Genomic DNA, 22,078 nt, shown 5'->3' with positions numbered 1-22,078 from the left:
AGACAAGCAAAGAGCAGGTAGACAAAAAGCTGGAATGACGCAGGCTAGCCTTTGGTGAGAGAACTTTGAGGGATAATCTAGAAGCAGGAATTGGGAGCAAGGAACAGAAGTGGCACTGAACTAGTAAAGCAGAAGAAAGGAAGATGCTTCTACACAACGGCATTATGTTCTTGGATTTCAGGTCAATGATATGATAATCACTGCATGAGCTAAAGAGAAATGAAATTCATACAGATTTTAGTGAGTAACAGAGACAGAAAGAAAAACAGAAATGAAGTCATTTCAGGAAAAAAAAAGTAGGATATAATAAAGATTTAATTTTGAAGTTAACCATACTTTGAGCAGGAGGCTGGACTAGGTGACCTCAAAAGATTCCTTCCAACCTAAATTATTATATGAATATGAGATAAAGATGCAATGGCCAAAAGACAGAAAGCAGCTAGAGCTTTCATTTTGTTCTGCTCAGTGATTTGAATTTCTGGATTTTAGAGACAATGGAAAAAAACTTGTACATAGGTAGTAAAACATTTGAGAAGGTATTGTCACACAAGGGAATCTATAGGGGTGGGCAAAACAGCCAGGAAAGTGTATAGAGACAGGAGGAGATGGAGAGGATGAAAATCTGAAGATGCTGATAGAGACCAAGAGAGCTCTTGAGCAATATGCTAATAAAGGTTCTAAAGAACTAAAAAGACATCCATAAAAGCACAAGAAATGGAAAAATTCACAATAAAATATGAGTGTGGTTTGCAAGAAGGAAAAGTTCTTTAAGATTGGAATAGGTCATAAGTGACTGGTATCAGTGGAGAGGAAATGATGAAAATAATAGTGGTGAAAATTCATTAAGGAAATCAAAGCAGACGATACTCTTGAGAGATGTGGAGATAAAATCTGTATCGCTGTCTTCCAAATGGCAGTAAGGGTGAATCTGGGCTTTCATAACACTAAGGCTATAGAAAAAGGAGAAAGAGGACAAACTTTGCAAAGCGACTGCCATACTAACATGCTATAGTGACTGTGACATGCAAGATAAGGATTAGACTCCTAACACTTCCAGATCATATCTCCAACAGGAAACAACAGTTAAAGCAAAAGAGAATACTGAGTGTCTAATACCATGTCTGCTGAAATTTAAAACAAGAATTAAAAACTATACGGCCGATATCAAGCTATTTACTGCTTCTCTGCTCAGGGACCTAATAACATATGTGTTGAAGTACAGACATTCAGGGAGCAACAGTAACATTTAAGAATTGTGGGAAGCATTTATTCAGCTATAAGAAAAAAAAATTGGGATTGACTTCTGGTTTCCCTAAAAGCATTCATGACAATATGGACATATGTCCATGCAGAAGACTTTAAGTACTTGGAAATATAAAAAGTACTTGAAAATATAACATTTTAAAAATCCGTTTCACTATTTTTCTCAAAAGTCGTAAGTAAAATAATTTGTTAATGACCACTTGCAGCCTATCCATTCAAAAAATAAATGCACAGTACACTCCTAAACAATCAACATTTGGACTTTCTCTTCATCTCTAACAACCTTCTTCTACAAAGAAAGAGAAGGTGTTCAATCAGAGTACACAACCTGTTCTGTACCAGATCCCTCTGAGAAAACTCAGAAGCATGGCAAGTATGTAACAACCTAGTCCCTTTTCCACTGTCTGCTTTTGCCCAGAAAGAAGTGAAATCGATCATCTGTTAAACAACGAGGAGTACATTCAGATACAATTCCAGGAAGATTTGGAATAGAGAGAATAAAATTATTCCAGCCCAAAAGGACTACAGTGTATCACCACACTACGTGCCTTCTCCATCTTACACAAAATTACCTGTTCCCTATCTATACGTGCATAGTATGTTAATAGATGAGTTGGTATGTTCATATTACTATTTTGCTGTCTACAGCATCAAAATGACCAATAAATAGGAACTAGATCAAATCACATGCAACGTATATTTTTTTGCTTTATGGGATTATTTGATCAGGTATTTACAAAGGAAATTATCCCCAGGACAGATCTATATATTTGCAGTTTAAAAAGTTAACAAATTTGCTGTTTGGAATCAAGTGATCAAGAAACATTTGTGCTATGGTCCAGGGCTGTCAGCCTCCGCATTATAATTTGCAGCATCCTCCGACTACCTCCATGTTGACTGACCACGCTGTGCTTAACAAAAGATGTTTTGTGCCGGGTCCTAAGATGGCATGAATCAACACAGCTTAGCTAGAGCTATTTTATAGAAGCCAAGAATCTCATGCTCTATTTCTTAAATTACCAGGGTCTTTCCAGCACTGTGGAAGACCATCTTCTACTTGTATTTAGCACAGAACTGGACAGGCTCGCATGCTCTGTTCAAGCAGAAAAACGGCAGAGCACTGGTTTTCTTCACCACATACAAGGCTAATTCTCACAACGGGCATTCTGCTCACCCCTATAGTCTCTCTGTTGCTTATAATAAAGATTAGTAGCTTTGGAAACAAAGACTCCCCTCCAACCCAGCTTGCTAGAGTTGCATTTCCTGTGGCACTTCAGGATAAGACTGAATTAAGATATGCACAAACACTGTTCTTTTGCTTTCATTGGTCTTCAAGCAATGCCTACCCCTGCCCCAATGGCTATCTCAGCACCCGATTCCTCTAGACAATATATAACATTGAAAAGGCAGCAGTTAGAAGACCTTAGCAGCAGTAAGACGGTGCTTTAAGCTGAGGAACGCTACCTAGCTCGCTCACTTCATGTAACCTGCAGTCTCTCTTTGTCACTTGCAAATTGCCACCATCCAACTTGTTTTCTCTGACTCTCTGAGGGTCATCTGTGCTCCCCTCAGCCCTGCAAGGCTGCCACGAAGATAACTAGACTGCTACAAATCCTCTCAACGAGAACAGTTAATTGTGCACAAATGATACAGCTTAGAGGGACAGTAAGATGTTATCCTTTTGGGGATGAGTGAAGTCCTTCACATGTTGCAACACGACCTCCTGGACTCTGCCACCGGTAGCCCATGATCCAGCTAGTATCTAACCCCTCTGGTATGGCATTCCCAACAATTGCCAAAAATGAGAAGATACATTTTGTTGAATTCAAACATACTACATCAAGGAATTTTTCTTATCTCTTCTATGTATCGGTCAAAATTACTCTATCTCATATTCCCAGCAAGGAACTCCTATAGGCTGTATATCTCTATATAGAGGTCATTAGCTTTTTATACATAACCATCTAATTTTCTGTTTTCCAGAAGTTTAAATAAATAAAAGTACATTTATTCTTCAAATGCAGAAGTTACTGTGGGACAATCCAAGTCAGTCCAAGGGCATTGTGGCCGAGGACTTCTGGGGAAGTTGATCTCTCTGCTTAGACCAGTAGTACTCCTTAAGCCTGAACATGAGAACCCCTCAAAAACAAACCTTTACTTTGCTATTATTTTAGTAATTGAACACTGTAGGATTTTGCTCTCCCAAGGAATTAACACAGATAATCATGTTCTGACCTTGTGGGTTTTAAATAGAAAACACTGGTTTTCTCTGTTCTTTGGAAGATGAATACTAACACCACCAAAGATTTGTTTCAGCTCAGGATAAGCTCTGAAAGGGTAGCTCAAGTCTTCTTACTCCTTTCAATAAGTTACTGTTGTCCTTCCTGTTCAGTACATCTGTGTAATTTGAAACCTCTACAGGAGGTGACTTACAGCTGCGATGCCAGGTTAGGTTCCCAGCTGGGACAGGCTGTGGTCAGCAGAGGGCTCTCAGGTTGGAATCTTCTCCCTCCCAGGTCCGGCTGAAGTTCTGTCTTGCAGCCCTTGAGGAAGCAGGAAAGTATTTGGTTCACCTTGCTTTCTAACTGCAAAATAACTAAGCTACAACTTACTGTCATTGTCTATGTCTAATGTCTGTCTAGCAACTATGGCTTAAATACATGCTAATCGATACTAAGCACTATAAATTACAGTTTTAAATAAAGAACACAGTAGACACACTTTAAAGGCCATAAGAAATACAAATCCATCCCAGAAAACTTGTCTTCATACAGGAGAGACGTAACCTTTTCTAGCCAAAAATTTCTGATCTATATTTTATTTAACTTAAACCCTGACAATCAGTTGTGCAACTCTTATTCCAGGACAAACATTACATTTGTAATGTCACATAATGGCAGAAAATTTTGTCAAAGTTTCTTTTCCTCTTCTATTCACCTGACAGTTAAAGAAAACTCACACATCTGGAAACAAAGCAAAAAAGAGCATCAGACTAGGCATTGTAAGTCAATAAAGTTGAACAGCAAGTGGCTGACAACACTAAAATTTTGCTTATTGCAAAACGTCGCAGTTGAGTGAATGGATGGGGCTTTCATGCCCCGATGAAGCATGCACAGGCTTCAAACTACTGGCATGTGTCAAGACACTGCAAAATCTAACATTTATAAAAGATACATCTGGTGTGTATCTGTGTATTTGGAGCAGAATAAGGTCTTGTTTAAATTGAATTTGATGTGGAGAACTGGAGATACCCTATGCCTCATACTGAAAGCATGTTTTAACCGAAACTTCCTTTATCTATAATGCATGCCACAAGGTGTGAAGACCTCTTGCACATCCAAAAGTTAGAGTATGAATTATGAATCAAGGAACAAGTGGGAGTTCTGAAGGCCAGAGTGAGAGTTCTCATTTCAGTGGTGATCTTTCTAGGTTTAGGTTCCCTTCAAATGATAGCTATGGAATAAGAATAAGAATATATTGGCAATTTTATATTATAACCAATTCCAGCAACTTTTGAGTTATATTTTGACTAGGCTTTACAAAAGTTGATTTTCATTTCTCCTTTTTTTAAGACTATGATTTTTCTTTCCTCAAAGCTGTTAGCAAAGCAATTATATTTATCAGGAACACCTCTAACATTGTCAAACAACAGTAAGATTGACATGTCCAAATCATGACTTTAAATCATCTTTTTTGATCAGAGAAAAGCTACACAGGCCTTCATCTGGTTTTATGCTTTTCATAGCACTGTTTAAAGTATCACATTTTTCTTAGCTCAATATTGTGTATGACCTTTCAGATTTCACCTGTAGTTTCAGCAAAAGTGTAATTTTCATTGGCATGTATCGCAATAAATAGTGATGACAAAAATGTGTGTTTCCAATTTAAACTCACTTAATTTCATTTGGCACCTGTGCCAAACTCTACTTTGCAGCAGAAATTCAAAAACAGTGACAGCAGCATAGGCATTTGAGGAGTGAGAGCAAACCTAAAGGGCAAACTTTGCATGGCAATCTTAATTATATTTGACTGTTCAGGCTACAAACCTTTTTTCACCCCTACCAATAGTTATTTGCACGGCAGCACATTTGCAGTGTATAAGTAGTCATAGTGTAGGGCAACCTTAGGTTAAATAGCTACTTTCAGTCACACAAAATTAATAACCTAATGTCTTCCATGCAACTAGTATACCATATTAATAGAATTTCAGGTGTTACACCTAAGTTATTTCACAATCTTCAGCCAGATTAGAAAAGTGTAAGTCTGTGGGGAAGATGTGTGGGGTGTTTTCACACATTTTTGTGCAAGTGTGAAACAGCTTGTGAAATTAAATGCAACCTTAGCTGTTTCTAGTCATCCCCTCAATAAACAGGAAAATCATGTGAAAATCTGCGTGAATCCAGTGGTGACAGGTCATCCTGCCTGTCATAAGCCAATTCTAGACCAGCTAGGAGCTTGCACGCTACTTGTAGGTAAGAAGGACAAGCCTCTCCTTTTCAGGTTGTCTCAGTATACTAACATTGGAACAGTGTTTCCAGACCCAGAACCAATTTCCAGGAAGAACTCACTGAGGACTCCCAGAGCCTCAGATCCAAATGGCAATCAGAGCAGAAACAGCAACAGAAAGGTATACGCATCCGCTCCTTTCCTCATTTTCTGGAAGCACACTCTCATTGCTGTTGACCCCAGCTGTTCCAGAGATGCAGTGATTCCACTAGGCACACAATTATGTCAAGTGAGGATTGTTAAAAGCAAATCTGCAGGTTGACACTTACCTTCTTAACTTTGCAAGTCCTGAATACCAGGCTGAGCCAGCCACGTGCCTAAGCATTTCCATCCAGAGTGATCAATACATTTACCGTGTCCCCACCAGGTGCCCGAGGAAGGCTTTGTCAGCTTCTTATACAAGCAAGAAGCCTCACAAGCAAAGGCATATCTCCCCCGAGGCTAGACTGCTCTCTACGTATTGTGGCCCAGTGCTGGCACAAGTTATTAAACAAGCCCCCTAAAAAGCTCATTTCCCCTAAAAAGCTCATTTCAGTTCAAAACTGTGGGTAACACTGGTCAGTAGAACACATGGCTGAGCTCAAGACCTGCATTTATCAGACAATATTCTGCTCGTCACTCAATCCTGGGATACATTTTTCTCATGTAGCCTGCCTGAGATGTAGAAATTGTTTGACAAATTTTCTGACATTGGGGAGAAAAGTGGAAAAAAAACAATTACACAAGTACTGGTCTGCTGACATTTAAAATGAGACAACGATGAGCATAAAAAATGATAAAAGAAAAATCCTGGGCCAGCAACCCAAAGGAGAAAGACAAATCACAATATAGGATGCAACTAATTAGGCTGAAATGCCAACAATGTTCAGTATATCGTTCAAAGTATCCACAGTGTCAGACTGCCACCGTGACCCCCAGTTCAAATATGCCAAGGGGAAATGTAGAAAAGGACTGAATTAGATAAGTTAAATACAAATATTTTAAAATGACATTTTAATTTCTACCTTGCCATTTTAACATTTTCAAAATCGTTAAATAAGTATGTCGCCTATTCTCAGAGCAGGCCAAATGTCAGATGTTTGTATGTATTATTCAGCTGAACATTTTAAGTACATAATCCTTCCCGTTGCTGAACAGGTGGTAATATACTATCAGATTATTTTCTTAAAAGGAACAGTGACTAGAAAACTGCTGATTCTATAAAATAAGCTAAATTATTAAATCTGGAGCCAGCAACAGCACAGAACTGAACAAAGTTTGCAGGGAGGACATGGTGAGCACCTAGTCACAAAAAATCTGTTTCAAAGCATTTAGACCCTGACTCTCAGAAGCCAACTACAACAATTTAAATTAAGCCACCAATGCTGAGTTGCTCTCCAAGAAAGGATTCTTAAGATGAGTATGTCAAAGCTAAAACAAGTGAACTCATTACTTGTACGCCCCTCAGTGCTTGCAGCTCTGCAGCAGACCTCCTTCTGACATTGTGGATTGAGTCCACAGTATCACCCCCACATTGCCCAAGGTGTCCTGGTTCTTCACAGAGTCTTCATCCCCACACCTTTTTTGTGCTAACACCTATTCTCAGAACAACCTCTACTGGAGCATTTCCGCTCTGGTACACCAACCATATGCCAGAAAAATTTCACCTGAAAAAGCGCAGGGCACTGAGCCCCGTCAGCCTCATGTTCTCCTTCTCAGCTGGTTAAGAACCTGGGAAGAATCTAATACATCTCTCTGATCTTGCAGCTGTATCATTTCACTCAGTGTTGCCTATATAAGACTTTTTTTTTTCTTTTTGGGTATAAACTAATGTGTAAACTTAAAACAATATATTCTTAATCACAGATGAGTATGAACACATAGAAACATTCCTCTTCATCATTTAGGAAGTGTCTTAACTTAAATCAAATGAAGAGATTTTATACCAGGATAAAAGTACTCACCAGGGAAAGTATTAGTTAAGTTATTCATAGAACTATACACACCTGAAAAATAAATTTCCATAGGTTAGTAAGTCTTATCTTTAGGCCTCTAAGCTCTACATGGCAGTATACGTCTTTATTATGCCTCATCTATGATATTGAGCACTTTGCAGAACTTCATAATTAAACACAGATAACAGAGTTGAAAGGAGATGGTTTGCAACTAAGTTTAATACATTTGTTGCAGCCCACATTTTACCTTTGTTTTTTGGTATTTCTTGTTGTGGGTTTTTCTTGTTATTTTGTTCTCAATGTTTCAGTAACAATTATTTGAGGGAAGAAGTAGGCCTGATAAACAAAATTAGAGAAGCAGTATGCTGTCAGAAATCTGGCCCTTCCACTTTCAGGAGAAATCTGAAATAGCAGCAAAAAGAAATGATACATGGCCCATAGCATGTTCCACATGTAGTTCCCAAACTTTGCTTTTAGAACTAGTATTTGCTTATGTTTCATGCAGGATTTGTAACAGGATTGACAACCTCTGGGTTTTAAAGCTTAAGAAACAAGCTGCTAGCATTTTTTTCTGACTGATGAAAATCTGCACACTGATTCTACTTTGCCTTATCTGAATAACAGCAAACCCACATAATATCTTCAGGCATTGCTTAGGTTTTTGTTGTTGTTATCACTTGTCACATCAAATAAAAATCTAAACTCATGATTTTGATGAAGTTACTTTTTCTTTCATGAACATGAGGTTAACATACAGTGAGTTTGGGGAAGAAAATGAAGTGCTTTGTCTATCGTTCAGATATGACTGCAGCTTTTACTGCATAAAAGTATTGCGCAAAAGCAATATTCTCATCTGCTTTTGAAACACAAATAATACAGAAGCCACTAATGAACAGAGGTGTTCATGACTTTTCCTGAACCAGTCCCGAACATGACAGTACACTGAGCTGCGTTTTTCCCCCAAATGCCACAATTCTCAATAATGCGCCAGCTTTGATACTCAAGGTATACCATATGACTTTTAAGCCACAGCCTTCAGAAATAATTCACTTTTCACAGACACTTGGCATAGTTTTTATTGACAGGAATACAGTCCTGCTATACCATCTGTTTAAACTTTGCCAATTTAATTTAGACTAGCTTGTCTTACTACCTGCTTTTTTGATCCTTTGCTATGTTCAGGATTTGAAAGATCTTACCAAACTGAAATAGTCTTAGAAAGCAAGCTGTAATTGCTTTCTCAGCGTAGTGAAGTAACAAACTAAGGAAATGTAGCAACCGGGCAAACTTAACCTGAAAGATGACAACTTGATTTCTTGTCTTCATACTTGCTCATTCATTCTGCACTGAAAAAATAAAGACTTTTATGTTTTAGTAATGACCTCTGTTTGTTCATAATCTGGACATACGACAAGAAGTTCAATGTCACAACTATCTGTTTTAAGAGCTGAATGAGTATGTGGGCACATCTACAAGCAAAATGAATAAATGATTACAAGAAGTGCTGTATTTAACCTAGCAGAGGAGATCTCTGTGCTACCAGTCTTCATAGCTTTTGTCACTCTGCTAGCTAGAGTAAGCTAGGACTAGTCTAATAGTATGTGTTAAAATCACACCCCTTATTGCTTTATATGAACATTTTGTCAGTTGTGGATTGAATATATCAACACTGAAAGGACAGCTTCTGTGGTTTGTTTGTGTAAGATATCAAAGTGTTTTTAATTTAGAAAAGCAAGTAAAGATCAGATTATACTGAATAGCCATTTAGTGTAAAAAACCTAACTGTAAATTATAGTTATACACTTGCGTTAAGTGACAAAGGAAAGCTAAGCCATATTTGCTAACCTATTCATGGTATGTTATTCTGTGGTGTGTTAATTAGTCTGACCAAGCGAAGAACAAACCCATAGTTGATGCCGTTCCTAATCACTACCAAAGCCAACAGGTACTTTCTGCTCAGCCTCTGTACTCCAGCATGAGAAGGGGAGGAGGTGGCGGCAGGCAGCACCCCACCTTCCATGTGAGTACCTGGGTGCTCCCTCCAGTACCATGCAGCTGAATGGTGCCACCAGGGACCGGAGGCACAGGAATTACGGTGTTGGAGGAATGAGGAAGGAAGATCAGGTCATGTCAAGGCCAGGCATGCATACCTTGGGCTGAAAAGAGGAGGTCCCTGCGATGCTTGGTGGCATACTGAACCAGGCCCTTCAGTTAGATCAGCTTAGCAGATACTACAGGAGGTTGGGAGTCTCTTCCCTTACTAGCAGTATTCTCAAATCTTTCGTCATAGCACACAGTTTCCTCTTTAACACCTTCATTCCTCCCATCTATAAAATGAGATAATACACTTACATTCATTATAAGAGCTCAAAGACCTACCGATCAAAAAAGTTGTTTAAGAAATAGATACTATTGGCTAAGATTTTTAAAAGAAGTTGAAGTACCATTGGAATTACAAAGGGTACCATCGCTGAACTTCTGTACTGTATAAGCAGTAATTAAAATTTAAATATTCTCTAAGAAACTGAAATGATCATTCTAGCTGAAATCTTCCAATACAATACAGTATTGTCATATTATTTTAAATTATATGCCTGATGGATAAGCATAAAAAAATGCAAATCAGATGAACCCATCAAATTGCGCCACCAGAAGAATTTTGATATTGTTACGTTTTATTTTATAATACAGTATCGGGCACTTTATGATAATGTGGAGTTCACCAAAACTTTTACTGACACCACAAACTTGGAAGGAGAAAAAAAAAAAACAAAACCAAAAACCAAAGCTCATTTACTACACACACACAGTGCACTACTGAGAGTAGTTTAAGATCTGAGTTATAATTCTCGAGATGACTTTAAACAGTAGTCCAGAGGGTGAAAGAACACGAAGTAAATGCCTAAATTTGGTTCTAGTTTTATTAAATGTCAGTGACTAACTAAATTTATAAATCTGTTAGGATAGTGTTAATTTTATCTCCAAAATTAATATAGTGAGCAATAAAACCCCCAAATGTCCTGTATTTTATGCCTTTTCTATACGCATTAAAGGAATCACGATTAGCTCTCAGCAGACATTAGCAAAGACAGTTTTCAAAGGTCACTAATAAGAAGTTCTGAAAAAATTTAGAAATTTTAGTATTCCCCAATTTAACTTCGCTCAGTGTTGAGGCATTTCTCATAATCTCTAACACAGATTAAAAAAAACAAACCAAATTGTCAGTCGGCTATACATACAAGCATTTTAAATTTCTCTTCCTCTTCAAAAGCCACAAAGAACAGTTGCGATGTGATTGTTTGCAAGTTGAACCAAGACTAGCTGTTCCACAGTGCTTTATTGCCTCATTCAAGTAATTCAATTTAATTTAAAGTAGTTCTCAAGGGAAAACTGAAGATTAAAACAAAATGTACATCAATATACACAGAAATTAATTTACAAAAAATTTAAAAGAATACAGGCAACATTAGTTGAGCTTTTAAATAATGACAAAATAATTAGGGATGTCACAAACTTAATTCTTAAAATACATGGTCCTCACCATGAACTGTTACCTCACTGGTGGTACTGAATAGCAATGCTTAATTTCTTTCAGATCTTTTTATCAATGATACACTAATGATCAAATGATAAAGTAAATACCATAAATTCTAATATTTAACCTATATTTCAATTTAGTATCAATCAAAAGTGGGATACATTTTTTACTATTAATTTTAACTACTTGTATTGGCTCAGGCCATATTATTTTAGTAGAATGTGACAACCGTAATCATTTCTAATCATTGGAAATATACATTTGCCTCATTAGAATATATTGTTCATGTTTTTATCATACAACTATATTTCAATGCTACATGTAATTTTACACATTTCTGAAAAATACCATTTCAAGGATCTCCTTGAAAAGCAGATGCACACATTTGTAACTACTAAATTACTTTGAAACAAGGAGAAATATTGCACAAAATTCACTGTAGATTTGAAAGTCAACACATTCCCCATCCCGCCCCCATCCAAGTAGCTCCCTTAACAGAAACAAAACGTCAATTTACACAGAATAATAACAAACATCCACTTACCTGAACTCAACTTATTTTTCAGACGCTAATACTGCTACTGGACTCTAACCATAAACGTTATTAGTATTGACCTAAGGAATAGGTACACATGAATTTCTTTTGATTACCCTTACTGCAGTAAACCTTAGGGTAACTCAACTGTGCTGCCTGCTTCGTACTCTGGTCCAGCAGAAAACAGCGACGGCCCTGTCAGCTACATGGATGGTAGACGACCCTCTAGATTAAGCTTGCTGTGGATCTTCAGGCAACTCTGTTTAGAAGTTTAGCAGTTTCCTGGAAAGATCCATTAAGTATTTTTGATTGGTCACCAACTAAAGTTGCAAAACAGCCATTAGATACAGCAGATCAAGGAAGGTTTTATGTGTTAAAAACACACTATCTCTTTTTCATTCCCTTATCTTCAACCACCCTGAAGATCATGAATTGCAGACTTACAGTGGTTTATGCCCTTGGGATGAAGACAAAGACACAGTCTGATCAGCCTATGGCCCATAAACAATACCTGACAAAGATATAAACACCTAAGAGCAGCAAAGAGGTGGTTCCTGGAGACAATACAACTCACACCACCATCCACACTGCCTTTGCTGGTGCATCTCTACATTTACCCTCCAAAAATTTACCCTGATACCTTGAAAACTGAGAGCCTGACCACTCTGAGCTTTGCACTAAAGAAGCTGCTTGCCTCAGACATCATTATCTATGTTTGTTTATCTTGAAATTCCAGACGGTTGGGAGAAAGCTGGCTGGAATCTCATAGCACCCAGAGTAGCATCTGGCACCAAGACACAACATACTATCTCCCTATAGAGACTGTTATGGGGCTCCTTTCTGCTGGACAGGGTACTAGAGTCAGTATTACACAGAGGGTGCATTTGCAAAAGGGCCTTGTGCTGGCACTTTACTTATTGCATGAAATTGGTTTTTTTTCAATTGATTATATGCACAGAGAAAAGATTTCAGATGCTCACAGCAATTCCACTTGACAGAGGCCTCAGTGAAAGATTGTTCTGCAGAACAGAATATGATTGATTGCAGGTGGAAAATAGAAGCTGCTTAAAAAAATGGTTTAACTTTTCTTATGTCTAAAACTTAAGTAGTTTTCAAGAACACAAGGCTGTAACAAGTTCATTCAAAAACCTGAAGACATCTAAAATAGATTTTTGAGATCTAAAATATTTCTCTTAATATGTTAGGTGAGATTTTCAAAAGCACCCAGCATGTCTAAAACTCCTACTGAAGTCTGTGTTAAAATGCCTGAGAGGAGACTTCAGCTAGTGCTGAGAATTTCTGATGATCCCACCCTTAGCCAAACAGCAGCAGTATCACTGAAATGCTAAACAACAATGAAGGTATGAGTCAAAAAGCTAAATTACAACTTCTACAACTACATTTTTTCTTCAGAACAATGTTTAGGAGTTACATGACCCCCAAACATGTGGGAAGGAAGAGCAAAGCAGTGCCCTCTCTACAGATGGCCCTCTGCATGCATAGAGGGTGGCTAAGGATCACCTTTGCACCCACAGTGCTGTTCATCCCTGAATACCTGCACAGTTTTCCCACAGTGTAGCTCTGGGAAGGCTCTGACTGGGACAATGTATCATCTGTTCCATCAGTCCCACAGGGGATTTGCTGTAAAGGCAGTATTACTTTCACCTACATGATTAGGTTGGAATCACAATAACTGAGCTAGAATAATAAACAGGACCCTGAAACCAGGATTTCCTCAGAGTTACCATTGCTCCTGTGGACTCCCAGGCTCTGCTTCACTACCCTGCTGGAACAATCCAGAAATCCCTTTCTCCTTCTCTTGTCCTTACTTTTTTCCCCAAATCAGATGAGCAACATGGCTCATTTCAAGCAGGTATCTATGAGAAATAAACTGGAAGATCTTACATTCAAATCTTAGTTTGACTCCTCAGGTCAGAAATTTGTTCCTAAGTATAAGTAACAGATTATAAAGCTTAATCAAATAATCTGGTATCTCCCTTAACTGGGAAGATTTTTGAGACCCTGGTTTGTTTGAAAAAAATACATGCCTCTAAAGGAGACTACAGGAGCTTTCTGACTAAGCAGAATTCAGTTCTCACCAGTAGGTGGTGATGAAATGTTGATGGTTTTCAAAGCCATTAGAAGAACTTCCACAAATAAAACCCATACAGGTATAAAATTCATAAAAAGTACTGGATCTGCACAATATTTCTTACTATAGGACCCAATGTGGTAATAAAAATATTGTATATGTAGCCAATAGATAGCCTTACACTATCATGAGGACAGAGTAGAACAGTGTTGAACCGGTAATATCAGTTTGGACTTTTATCTATTTGGTAACTTGCTATGCTGTTTCAATAAGGCACAAATATTAGCCTTTTAAAAAGATCACTGATAGTAAGTGGAAAAGACTCTAATATTACAGACTTAAAAATGTACCTACTGTTAAATTCAACACAGATATAAGATGGAGTTATTTTTGAACATATACAAGGTTCAAAACCAAAAAAGACATAAAATTCAATGACTGTAAACACTCTATGAGCTGTACAAATAATGAAAGAACATGGCATAAGCACAGTAACTAATATATTGATGAGAACTGAACTAGAAAAATCATTTTAAACTGAATATTACCTTCCATCTTTAAACTTAGCTTCCTACTTCTTTTCAGCCCGCATTTTCATTTAACGAAAAAGTGAATTATTATAGTGGTGCATCAATTTTGAAAGATTCTATTATCAAACTTTCAATTTTATGTTTCTTACAATAATTATAAGGATATTAGCTGCCTTATACAAATAAGGCTTCCATATTTTTTTTTCCCAGAAAGGTGAGAATGGGAAAATTTATGTGACAATGGGAGTTCATTACCCAACTCTCAGGTAAAACCAGCAGGATATGTTTCACTAGACAGACATTTTTGAAAATCATTTTCTGGTAGTATTCCTGAACCAGGCAGCATTCTTGGACTTACACATTTGATAGATTTGAAAGTAATCATGGCCATCATTTCTGAAATTTTTCCTTTTTTTCCCCCCTTAAGACTATTTATTATCTTCAATATATAAAGACAGTAAAATACTATCTTAGATGGGACTGTGGACTGAGACTTTGCATCAGATGTAGAGGGAAAGAAACGTGAATCTTGAAATTCTAGTAAGCAAAATGCAAGTACATGAATGAGAATGAGTGTGAAGTACTAGGAGTACATAGGCCTTTGCAATATCTCTCTGAAACAGTTAGCAGCTCTACATTTGGGTATTGTTCAGAACTAGCAAAGGAGAAGAATGCCCCCTTCTGAGTTACTAATATCACCTTTCAGAAAGTATCCTTGAGGCTGCCTTGGGGCTTTCTCATCTTAACAGCACCCTAGCCACCCTGTCTGACCCATTGATAAGGTCACAGCTAAGACTTTTTAAGTTCTTTTATTTTAATAGAGCAAAATAGTTTGCCAAGTAACATTTTTATGATAATAAAAATTCCAGCTTACATACTGCGTTGAAACATACAACAGGAAATCATAAGACAGATAAACGGATAGCTCTTGGAGTACAGACCTTTAGACAAAAACTTCTAACTTACGAATACTGAGATCCTACAGCAACACAGATTGCAGGAGCCCTCAGGAGTGTTCAGTCTCTCATCAGACACAGACATTTCTGTAAGATTTGCGTTTCTACAACCGTAGCCCTGTTTTGTACTTATTAAGAAAGATTAATTCTGGAGGCCCATCTTCATCAATGACAAGCGCTGGTCCTTCTCTCTTCTCCTCAGACAGACCATATTCTGAAACATATAGCTGAAACTTTCGCCTTTAGAAACCCAAGGTCCTATGCTGAACCTCTTTGATAGAACATCAGACATCACCTTTGTATTCAGATGGATCCATTCAGTTGGATCAACAGCCTCATAATAAAGCAGTCAAAGAAAAATCTTTGAAACTGCCTTAGCTAAAAAGAAGATTCATTCATAAATCTGAATGTGACAACTCGTATTAAACTTCATTACAAACTACTATCTAGATATTCAAGTACAATCTGCTCTAACTCCTGACCACACTACCTTGCTCACTCAGGCCTGCACTGCAGGTAAGACTAATCATTAGAGCAAAAAGGAGAAAGAAAGAGAAAGGGTTTCTGTCATCAGTTAAAAAGAGTAGGAGAGCATTCTTCTCAGGCACAGTTCTTTCTATAAGCATTGTGTAACTTCCACCAGCTGCATCATAAATATCCTTCAAAGTCGACAAGCATAATCTAGTGAAGCTTGCTTCACACCTTTCCTAACCTGAGCTATTTTGGAGGAAGGAATGTATGGAAAGGTGGAGTGGAAGAGAATAGAAAGTGGGGGAAAATAAAGAGAGGAGAGAGGTGTTCCTTACAGCAGCAAGAAACAATGTCTTTAAACTCTAAATATTCTTTAGGAATGCTGCCTGAAGGAGGATAAAAAGCACATTCTAAACGCAATCTACAACAAGTCCATGCAATTTCCTTCACTGAATTTGCAAAGAGATTTCTGAGTGCTCAGTTTGGCTAAAATGAGAGTTGGATATATGCAGTCTCAAGCTGAACTCACTATTTTAGTTTTACAGTGTTACAAGTAATTTTCAGCCATGACTCTTTAATAATTTAAATATGACTTCTAAGTCACAGTAATTCAACCTACCTTTAAAAAGGTAGCTACTAAAAATCAAAAGAACACTGCTCAAGAGGCACAAATCAGTTTTCAAATACTATTATTAAACTGTAGAAAATAAAAAGTAACAAAAATCTATCAATTCCACTTACATTTTCCTTTTTGAAAACTTTTAGATGAAAGAGTCTACCTAGGGAAACTGGACAGTATCTCTTTAAAGTGTCTTAGTTGTAAACAGAAGTTAATAAACTTCACATTATAATTCAGCACTTCATGTACTTTACAGAAGAGAAAAACATGCACTACCTTTCTGAAGTCTGGAAGACAGGGCCACAGTTTCAGTTTGCAGTAAATTCCAAGGTATATTCAATCCTTTAATCTAAGAAAGCATCCTTTTTTTCCCTTTGCTGAAACAAATTCTTGCTATGGAAAATCATTATTGCTGTTTTGCATATTTGCATTCATCTTCTAGGATAATTAAACCTTTTCTCAAAAGATTAAGGCAATTACTCATTATAAATATTAACATTTGTACATTTCAGACAGATCTAGATTGTTCGGTTCATTTCACGCTTAATAGGATTAATACAGTACCTTCAAGAATCTAGTTATCTTTTAGATGATACTTTTCCTGCTGCTCATAAGTAAATGCTAGTAAGCACCATTCACCGCTGTATTTTTAATATGCAGACTACGTAGTACCTGATTTAAGAGTGCATTTGTATATTTAGTTCCATCTCGTGGACCTAACTACAGCTAACAAATGAAGTGGGTAAACGCAAAAGCTGATGTCTCAATGGCAGAAAATGCATACTCAGCTGAAGAGAATTACTCTTATAATTGAAGATCTCTCATTCCTTTTTCATCTTTTGGTTATCATGATTACAGAGTTAAATGGAGTCCTGAGTAGTCTCCCTCTAACTTCAGATGGGAGTCAAGTTTCTCTTCTCATAGTTTCCTTATGTTTTATTTCCACTGCTACTGCTAGTTAAATTATCTTTTGAAATATTTAAACCATAGTGAAAAGCAGAAGTCAGTTTACATAATGACACCACTTCCTGAAGAAGTCCACCCTCTTCTGAAGTTTCATTTACTTCTTTCCCATCTTTTTCCCAAGGGACCAGAATGGATGGATGTTGAGCAAGACTTGCTGGGAACTGATCTTCTGAGGTATTGCTTAGTGTTGCATTCTGCTTTGCATACTTACAGGAAGAGTACCCTGCTTGGAAACCTTCTAAAGCAGCAAACTGGGCACTTGATTGTACTGAAGATGGGGGTGTTATACAACCATGAGGGATGTTCATCTTGTCAATAATAGAAGTTTGGTCATTACTTTCTTCTTCCAACTTTGAGAGAGATTCTCTGTGGCCGCTATAAGAAACTTGCTTCCTTGGTGATGGAGGGAGCTGTTTCCCGTGGAGGACACTGTCATCCTGACCAAGATTCCAATCTGCTTGGTCATTACTACTGCAGAGCAGGGTAAGGTTGCTCTCACTAGGTGCATTTGACTTGTTCTGAAACAAAAAAACATGTGTTTGCAGTTTATGTCACAGTAAGTCTGCATTGGCATTTCTGACATTACGGATCTATAACAGATCTTCGGTTCAAAACTCATGGATCCCTTCTAGGGTTCACTGCTACAAAACAGCAATCCCAGAAACAACATACGAACAAGCTCTTTGATACTTCCCTTCCAACACTTTGTCATTCATTCTAAGGATTACCTTTTGGACAAATAAAGGAGCTATGTCTCCCCTGTCTGTTCGTCCCCTGTTTGGCCAAGCAGCTTTGAGAGTGAACAAAGACAGTTTGGCATTTTGTACCACAATATGAGAAAGAACTTGATTAAAAGTAAAATCAGACGGTATTTCATCTTTGATTCAGTAATTATACCAACATTCAACATTAAATCTTTTAGCCAAACAAAAAAAAGACATTTTATTAATGTGACCTCTACATGACATACCTCATATCAAAAATTTTTTTTAAGTATTTTAAATGTCAGCATCCAAAATTGCTATTCTAGGGACAAACCTTCCACTACAGGAACTTCTTCAACAAAAGCAAATGTTGGACAACTGACTTGAGCTGGAACTCAAAAACACTAATATTTTTTGGCTAATATCACACAGGAATGTTTTTGTGTAGGTTTTACAGCTGCAAAAAAAAGAGCTCTGGTCCACAAAGTAATCTGCTTATATTATGGGTCCTGTGCAATGCTACCTAAGGAAGGATCAAGGAGCCCTCTTAGCAAGGCCAGTTGCAGGATACTTTTGGAATATTATTCGAACAGTGTTTGAGTTGCAATTATCCCATAGATCCCACAGCTTAATGAAGTTCAAAATGTCACCAGATCATTATGCCTATTTAACAATGCAAGGCAAAAAGGGAAACAAATAGCTTCTAAAATGCATAACAAAGACTAAAATCTTAAGTTATTAAATTAGAGCTCTACACGGTTACAGCTTATAAAGGAAAAAACGTTCTTCCAAGATGACTTGGTAAACTGGAAAAAGGCATAACCGATCTCTTGACTGGTGAAAATCCATCAGGCAGCTGTTGGCATGAGTGTGCTGTGTTGTAGCAGAAAGAAGGCACACTAGCAATTCTATGGAATATTCTGCATTGCCTGGGCTACATGTTCAGATTCCACTAGTAGAGAATTCCACTACAAATGGACTGGGGTTGTTCATCAAATGAAAGCACAAGACTAACCGTGGTCTTGTAATCAATCTCATCCATTGATCTAAAGAAATCCAGGCTCTTTGCTCCTGAGAGCTTTCCTTGATCTGAACTATGTGTGCTCAGCGTGTCCAAAATTTCTCCAAGCAAGTCCATTTCTCCTTGATGCTGAGAAGTTACTCCAGCTTCACCAGAATCATCACTGTCATAAAAGTAAGCAGAAGCTTCCTCACTGTCTTCTGATGACAACCTGAAGACAAAAACTTTTCCATCAGCTAGGAATGTAAGAGTATTTTATTACAGCCACTTCCAAAAGTAAATAGGAGAATTCACTCCAAGACTTTTGAAAACAAATACAACTTAACCCAGTCTTTCCTTTTACTCAGTAATTTTACCTAAAGGTAGATGTATAATACCTAGGCAGACACAGTTACCATTAGTTGGTTTTCCTGTCTCCTGGCTCTCCCTCAACCACTATAATTGTTATTTCAAGTCACTTTTAATAGAATTTTCCAAATCTCCCCACCAAAATGTTCAGCGTTCCAAACTTGGTTCTTCCTTTTTCCTTGTTTCTAGGTCAATGTTGTACACCCCTCCAGCTGATCTGTCCACATATTTTATTCTACTGGCAAGATACATGTACTAAGACTCTCCCTCTGTTACACGATTCGATCTACCCCAGCATTTCCTATCTACAAAAGGAATTAGTGTTTTTGCCTCTTGCCATTTTCTGTTTCATTCATTGCAACATCCTTACCTCTCAATCTCACCACTGCAGTCCTTTCCTATTTATGCCTGTTCAAAATGCTACTACAAAGGCTGTTTCCACAGCTCACTGTCTTGATCATATCTCCTTTTTCTCTTTGAATTCTTCACTAGTTCCATTTTCTCTACTGCATTGCTCTTAAGCTGCTTGTCTTGGCTTCCAAGGTCTTTCACTGCTTATAGCTATTTATTCATTATCAAATATCATCTCTTGTCTTCAACGAGGGAATACTGGCAGCCTCAATTTCTTAAGATTTTCTTTTAATTCACACACAGAAAGACCTTAACGTAGAACTCAAAAGGCCACTGTTCTCCTTCAAATCATTTAGAAAACTTTCCACTGCCATAACCACCACAGAAGACTTTAAGAATGTATGTGCTGAAGTGACTGCCCACAATACTGATGACTATTACTTCACTGCTTCTTTGTTTATGTAGTCTTTCTTTTTATCCTGAGTCTGTGAAGACTGAGGATCATGTCAAGCTCTCCTAGACACTATAAGCACTAAAAATTAATAATAATTAAATAATCTTTCTCTCTTTTAAAAAGAGATTTAATCCTAGACTACTTAACAAATCGTCGATCAAGAATCAAGCCAGCAGCCTGGACAAGAGAACAGTGTGTCATATGAGCTCCACTTTGCTGAATAATGATAGATACCCTCTCTCTCATACACACATATATATTTAAAGAGATATCTTACTTGCTTGTTCTGTCCATTTCATCATCATCTTCATCCAAAGCAAAATCATGGTTACTGAGATGCTGGTTGAAACGTGTCTGAGGGATAGAAAACTAACATTGTAACTTTTGTTTATTTTTTTACTATTTCATCATTCTTCACTAGCTGACCCTTCATTCACTTAAAATTTCTGAGCACTTGATGAGGACTCCTACATACTGATCCAGTCTTTTAAAGAATTTTATAAGAGGACCTGAAGTCCTCAAGCACCACCAATAAAACAGCAAAATTGTGTTTTTCTTAATGGCCTATAGAGTGTCTTATTCATGCAAAGCCTTGATTAGAACAAGCAGAAGCGTGGCCATTGGAGGTAAAGTGTCAATCAAGTCTACTAGCTACATTAGACAAAGCACTATGGTTTACTATATTCTGAAATATTTTCCAAGATCTGAAGTCAATGTGGTCTACTTAGCATGAAGAAAAATGTATTTTTAGAGGAGCAAATACAAAGTAAGTTAGGCATTGCTTTACATAGCTATATTTATGCAAAGGTGTTAAACAGGAGTGCAGAGTAAATAGTATGCCAGCTCAAAAACTGTGCACTAAGAATGCCTTTGTGCAGGATAATTTAGCATAAATCTACAGTTACCTTACAGCTTGTGTACATTTGCAGAGTCCCATGGGGAGCTCGTGTAGAGTAGCTGGTGTGCTGTAAATTCACACACCACTATACTGAGAACTCGCTAGCCTGTTTTACCACGCTCTTATTTAGCGCTCAGAACCAGGCTGAAGATTTTTACTGTACTTGAAAAAAGGTCTCTATCTCAAACAGAATGTTTAAGTCAGACATTTTAGTTACTTGTACTTCACAAAAGAAAGTCTGCCTCAAATTTTGTGCATTGAGATGGTGGAGTTCAGGATCCTGCAGGAAAGAAGTAAGGCAACAAGCAGGATTGCAACCCTGGACTTCAGGAGAGTGGACTTTGGGCTCTACAGAGACCTAATTGGTGGAATCTCATGGGTTAAGGCCCCAGAAGGAAGGGGGGTCCAGGAGAGCTGGCTAGTGTTCAAACATCACTTCCTCCAAGCTCAGGAGCGGTGCATCCCTACGAATAAGAAGTGCAGCAAAAGGGGCAGGAGACCTGCATGGGTGAGCAAGGAGCTCTTGGCCAAATTCAGACAGAAGAAGGAAATAACACAGAATGTGGAAGAGGGGATGGGCTGCTTGGGAGAATTACAGGAATGCAGTCAGAGTATGTAGAGATGCTGCGAGGAAGGCGAAGGCCCAGCTGGAATTGAGTCTGGCAAGGGATGTCAAGGACAACAGAGATACTGACCCAATTACCAGAAGACACCTAGTGAATGTAATCCAGACATACTAAATATTATGTAAGTGGGCAAGAAGAAAACAAACTATTAAAAGATGGCTGATTGGCCACGGCAATGGTTGAATCTCTCACACCAAGGTAATCGTCTGATTCTCAGTCTACATCACACTATGTAAAAGCACTTAGCTATTCCTTTCATTGACTGC

At 37.8% G+C, this 22,078-nt stretch overlaps 1 protein-coding gene across 4 annotated transcripts in view; it reads right to left on the bottom strand.

Annotated features, from left to right (window-relative positions):
- Positions 1-10,998: 10,998 nt before the first annotated feature.
- The window catches only part of DENND1B (DENN domain containing 1B), a 169,268-nt gene continuing 158,188 nt past the window's right edge, over positions 10,999-22,078 (bottom strand). For 3 of the 4 annotated variants that reach the window (XM_062581396.1, XM_062581393.1, XM_062581394.1), the window contains 3 exons: positions 20,566-20,642; positions 19,130-19,346; positions 10,999-17,928 (listed from right to left, as the gene is read on the bottom strand). In XM_062581396.1, coding sequence (XP_062437380.1) covers positions 17,374-17,928; positions 19,130-19,346; positions 20,566-20,642 — 849 coding nt within the window. In that variant the 3' untranslated portion in view covers positions 10,999-17,373. The remainder of the gene's footprint in view (positions 17,929-19,129; positions 19,347-20,565; positions 20,643-22,078) is intronic. The other variant, XR_009959096.1, reaches the window with a different exon arrangement.

The sequence above is a fragment of the Rhea pennata genome, chromosome 8 (assembly GCF_028389875.1).
Source record: "Rhea pennata isolate bPtePen1 chromosome 8, bPtePen1.pri, whole genome shotgun sequence".
NCBI lineage: Eukaryota > Metazoa > Chordata > Aves > Rheiformes > Rheidae > Rhea > Rhea pennata.
Note: the sequence above shows the minus strand (reverse complement) of the source record. Positions and strands in the feature narration are given on the sequence as shown.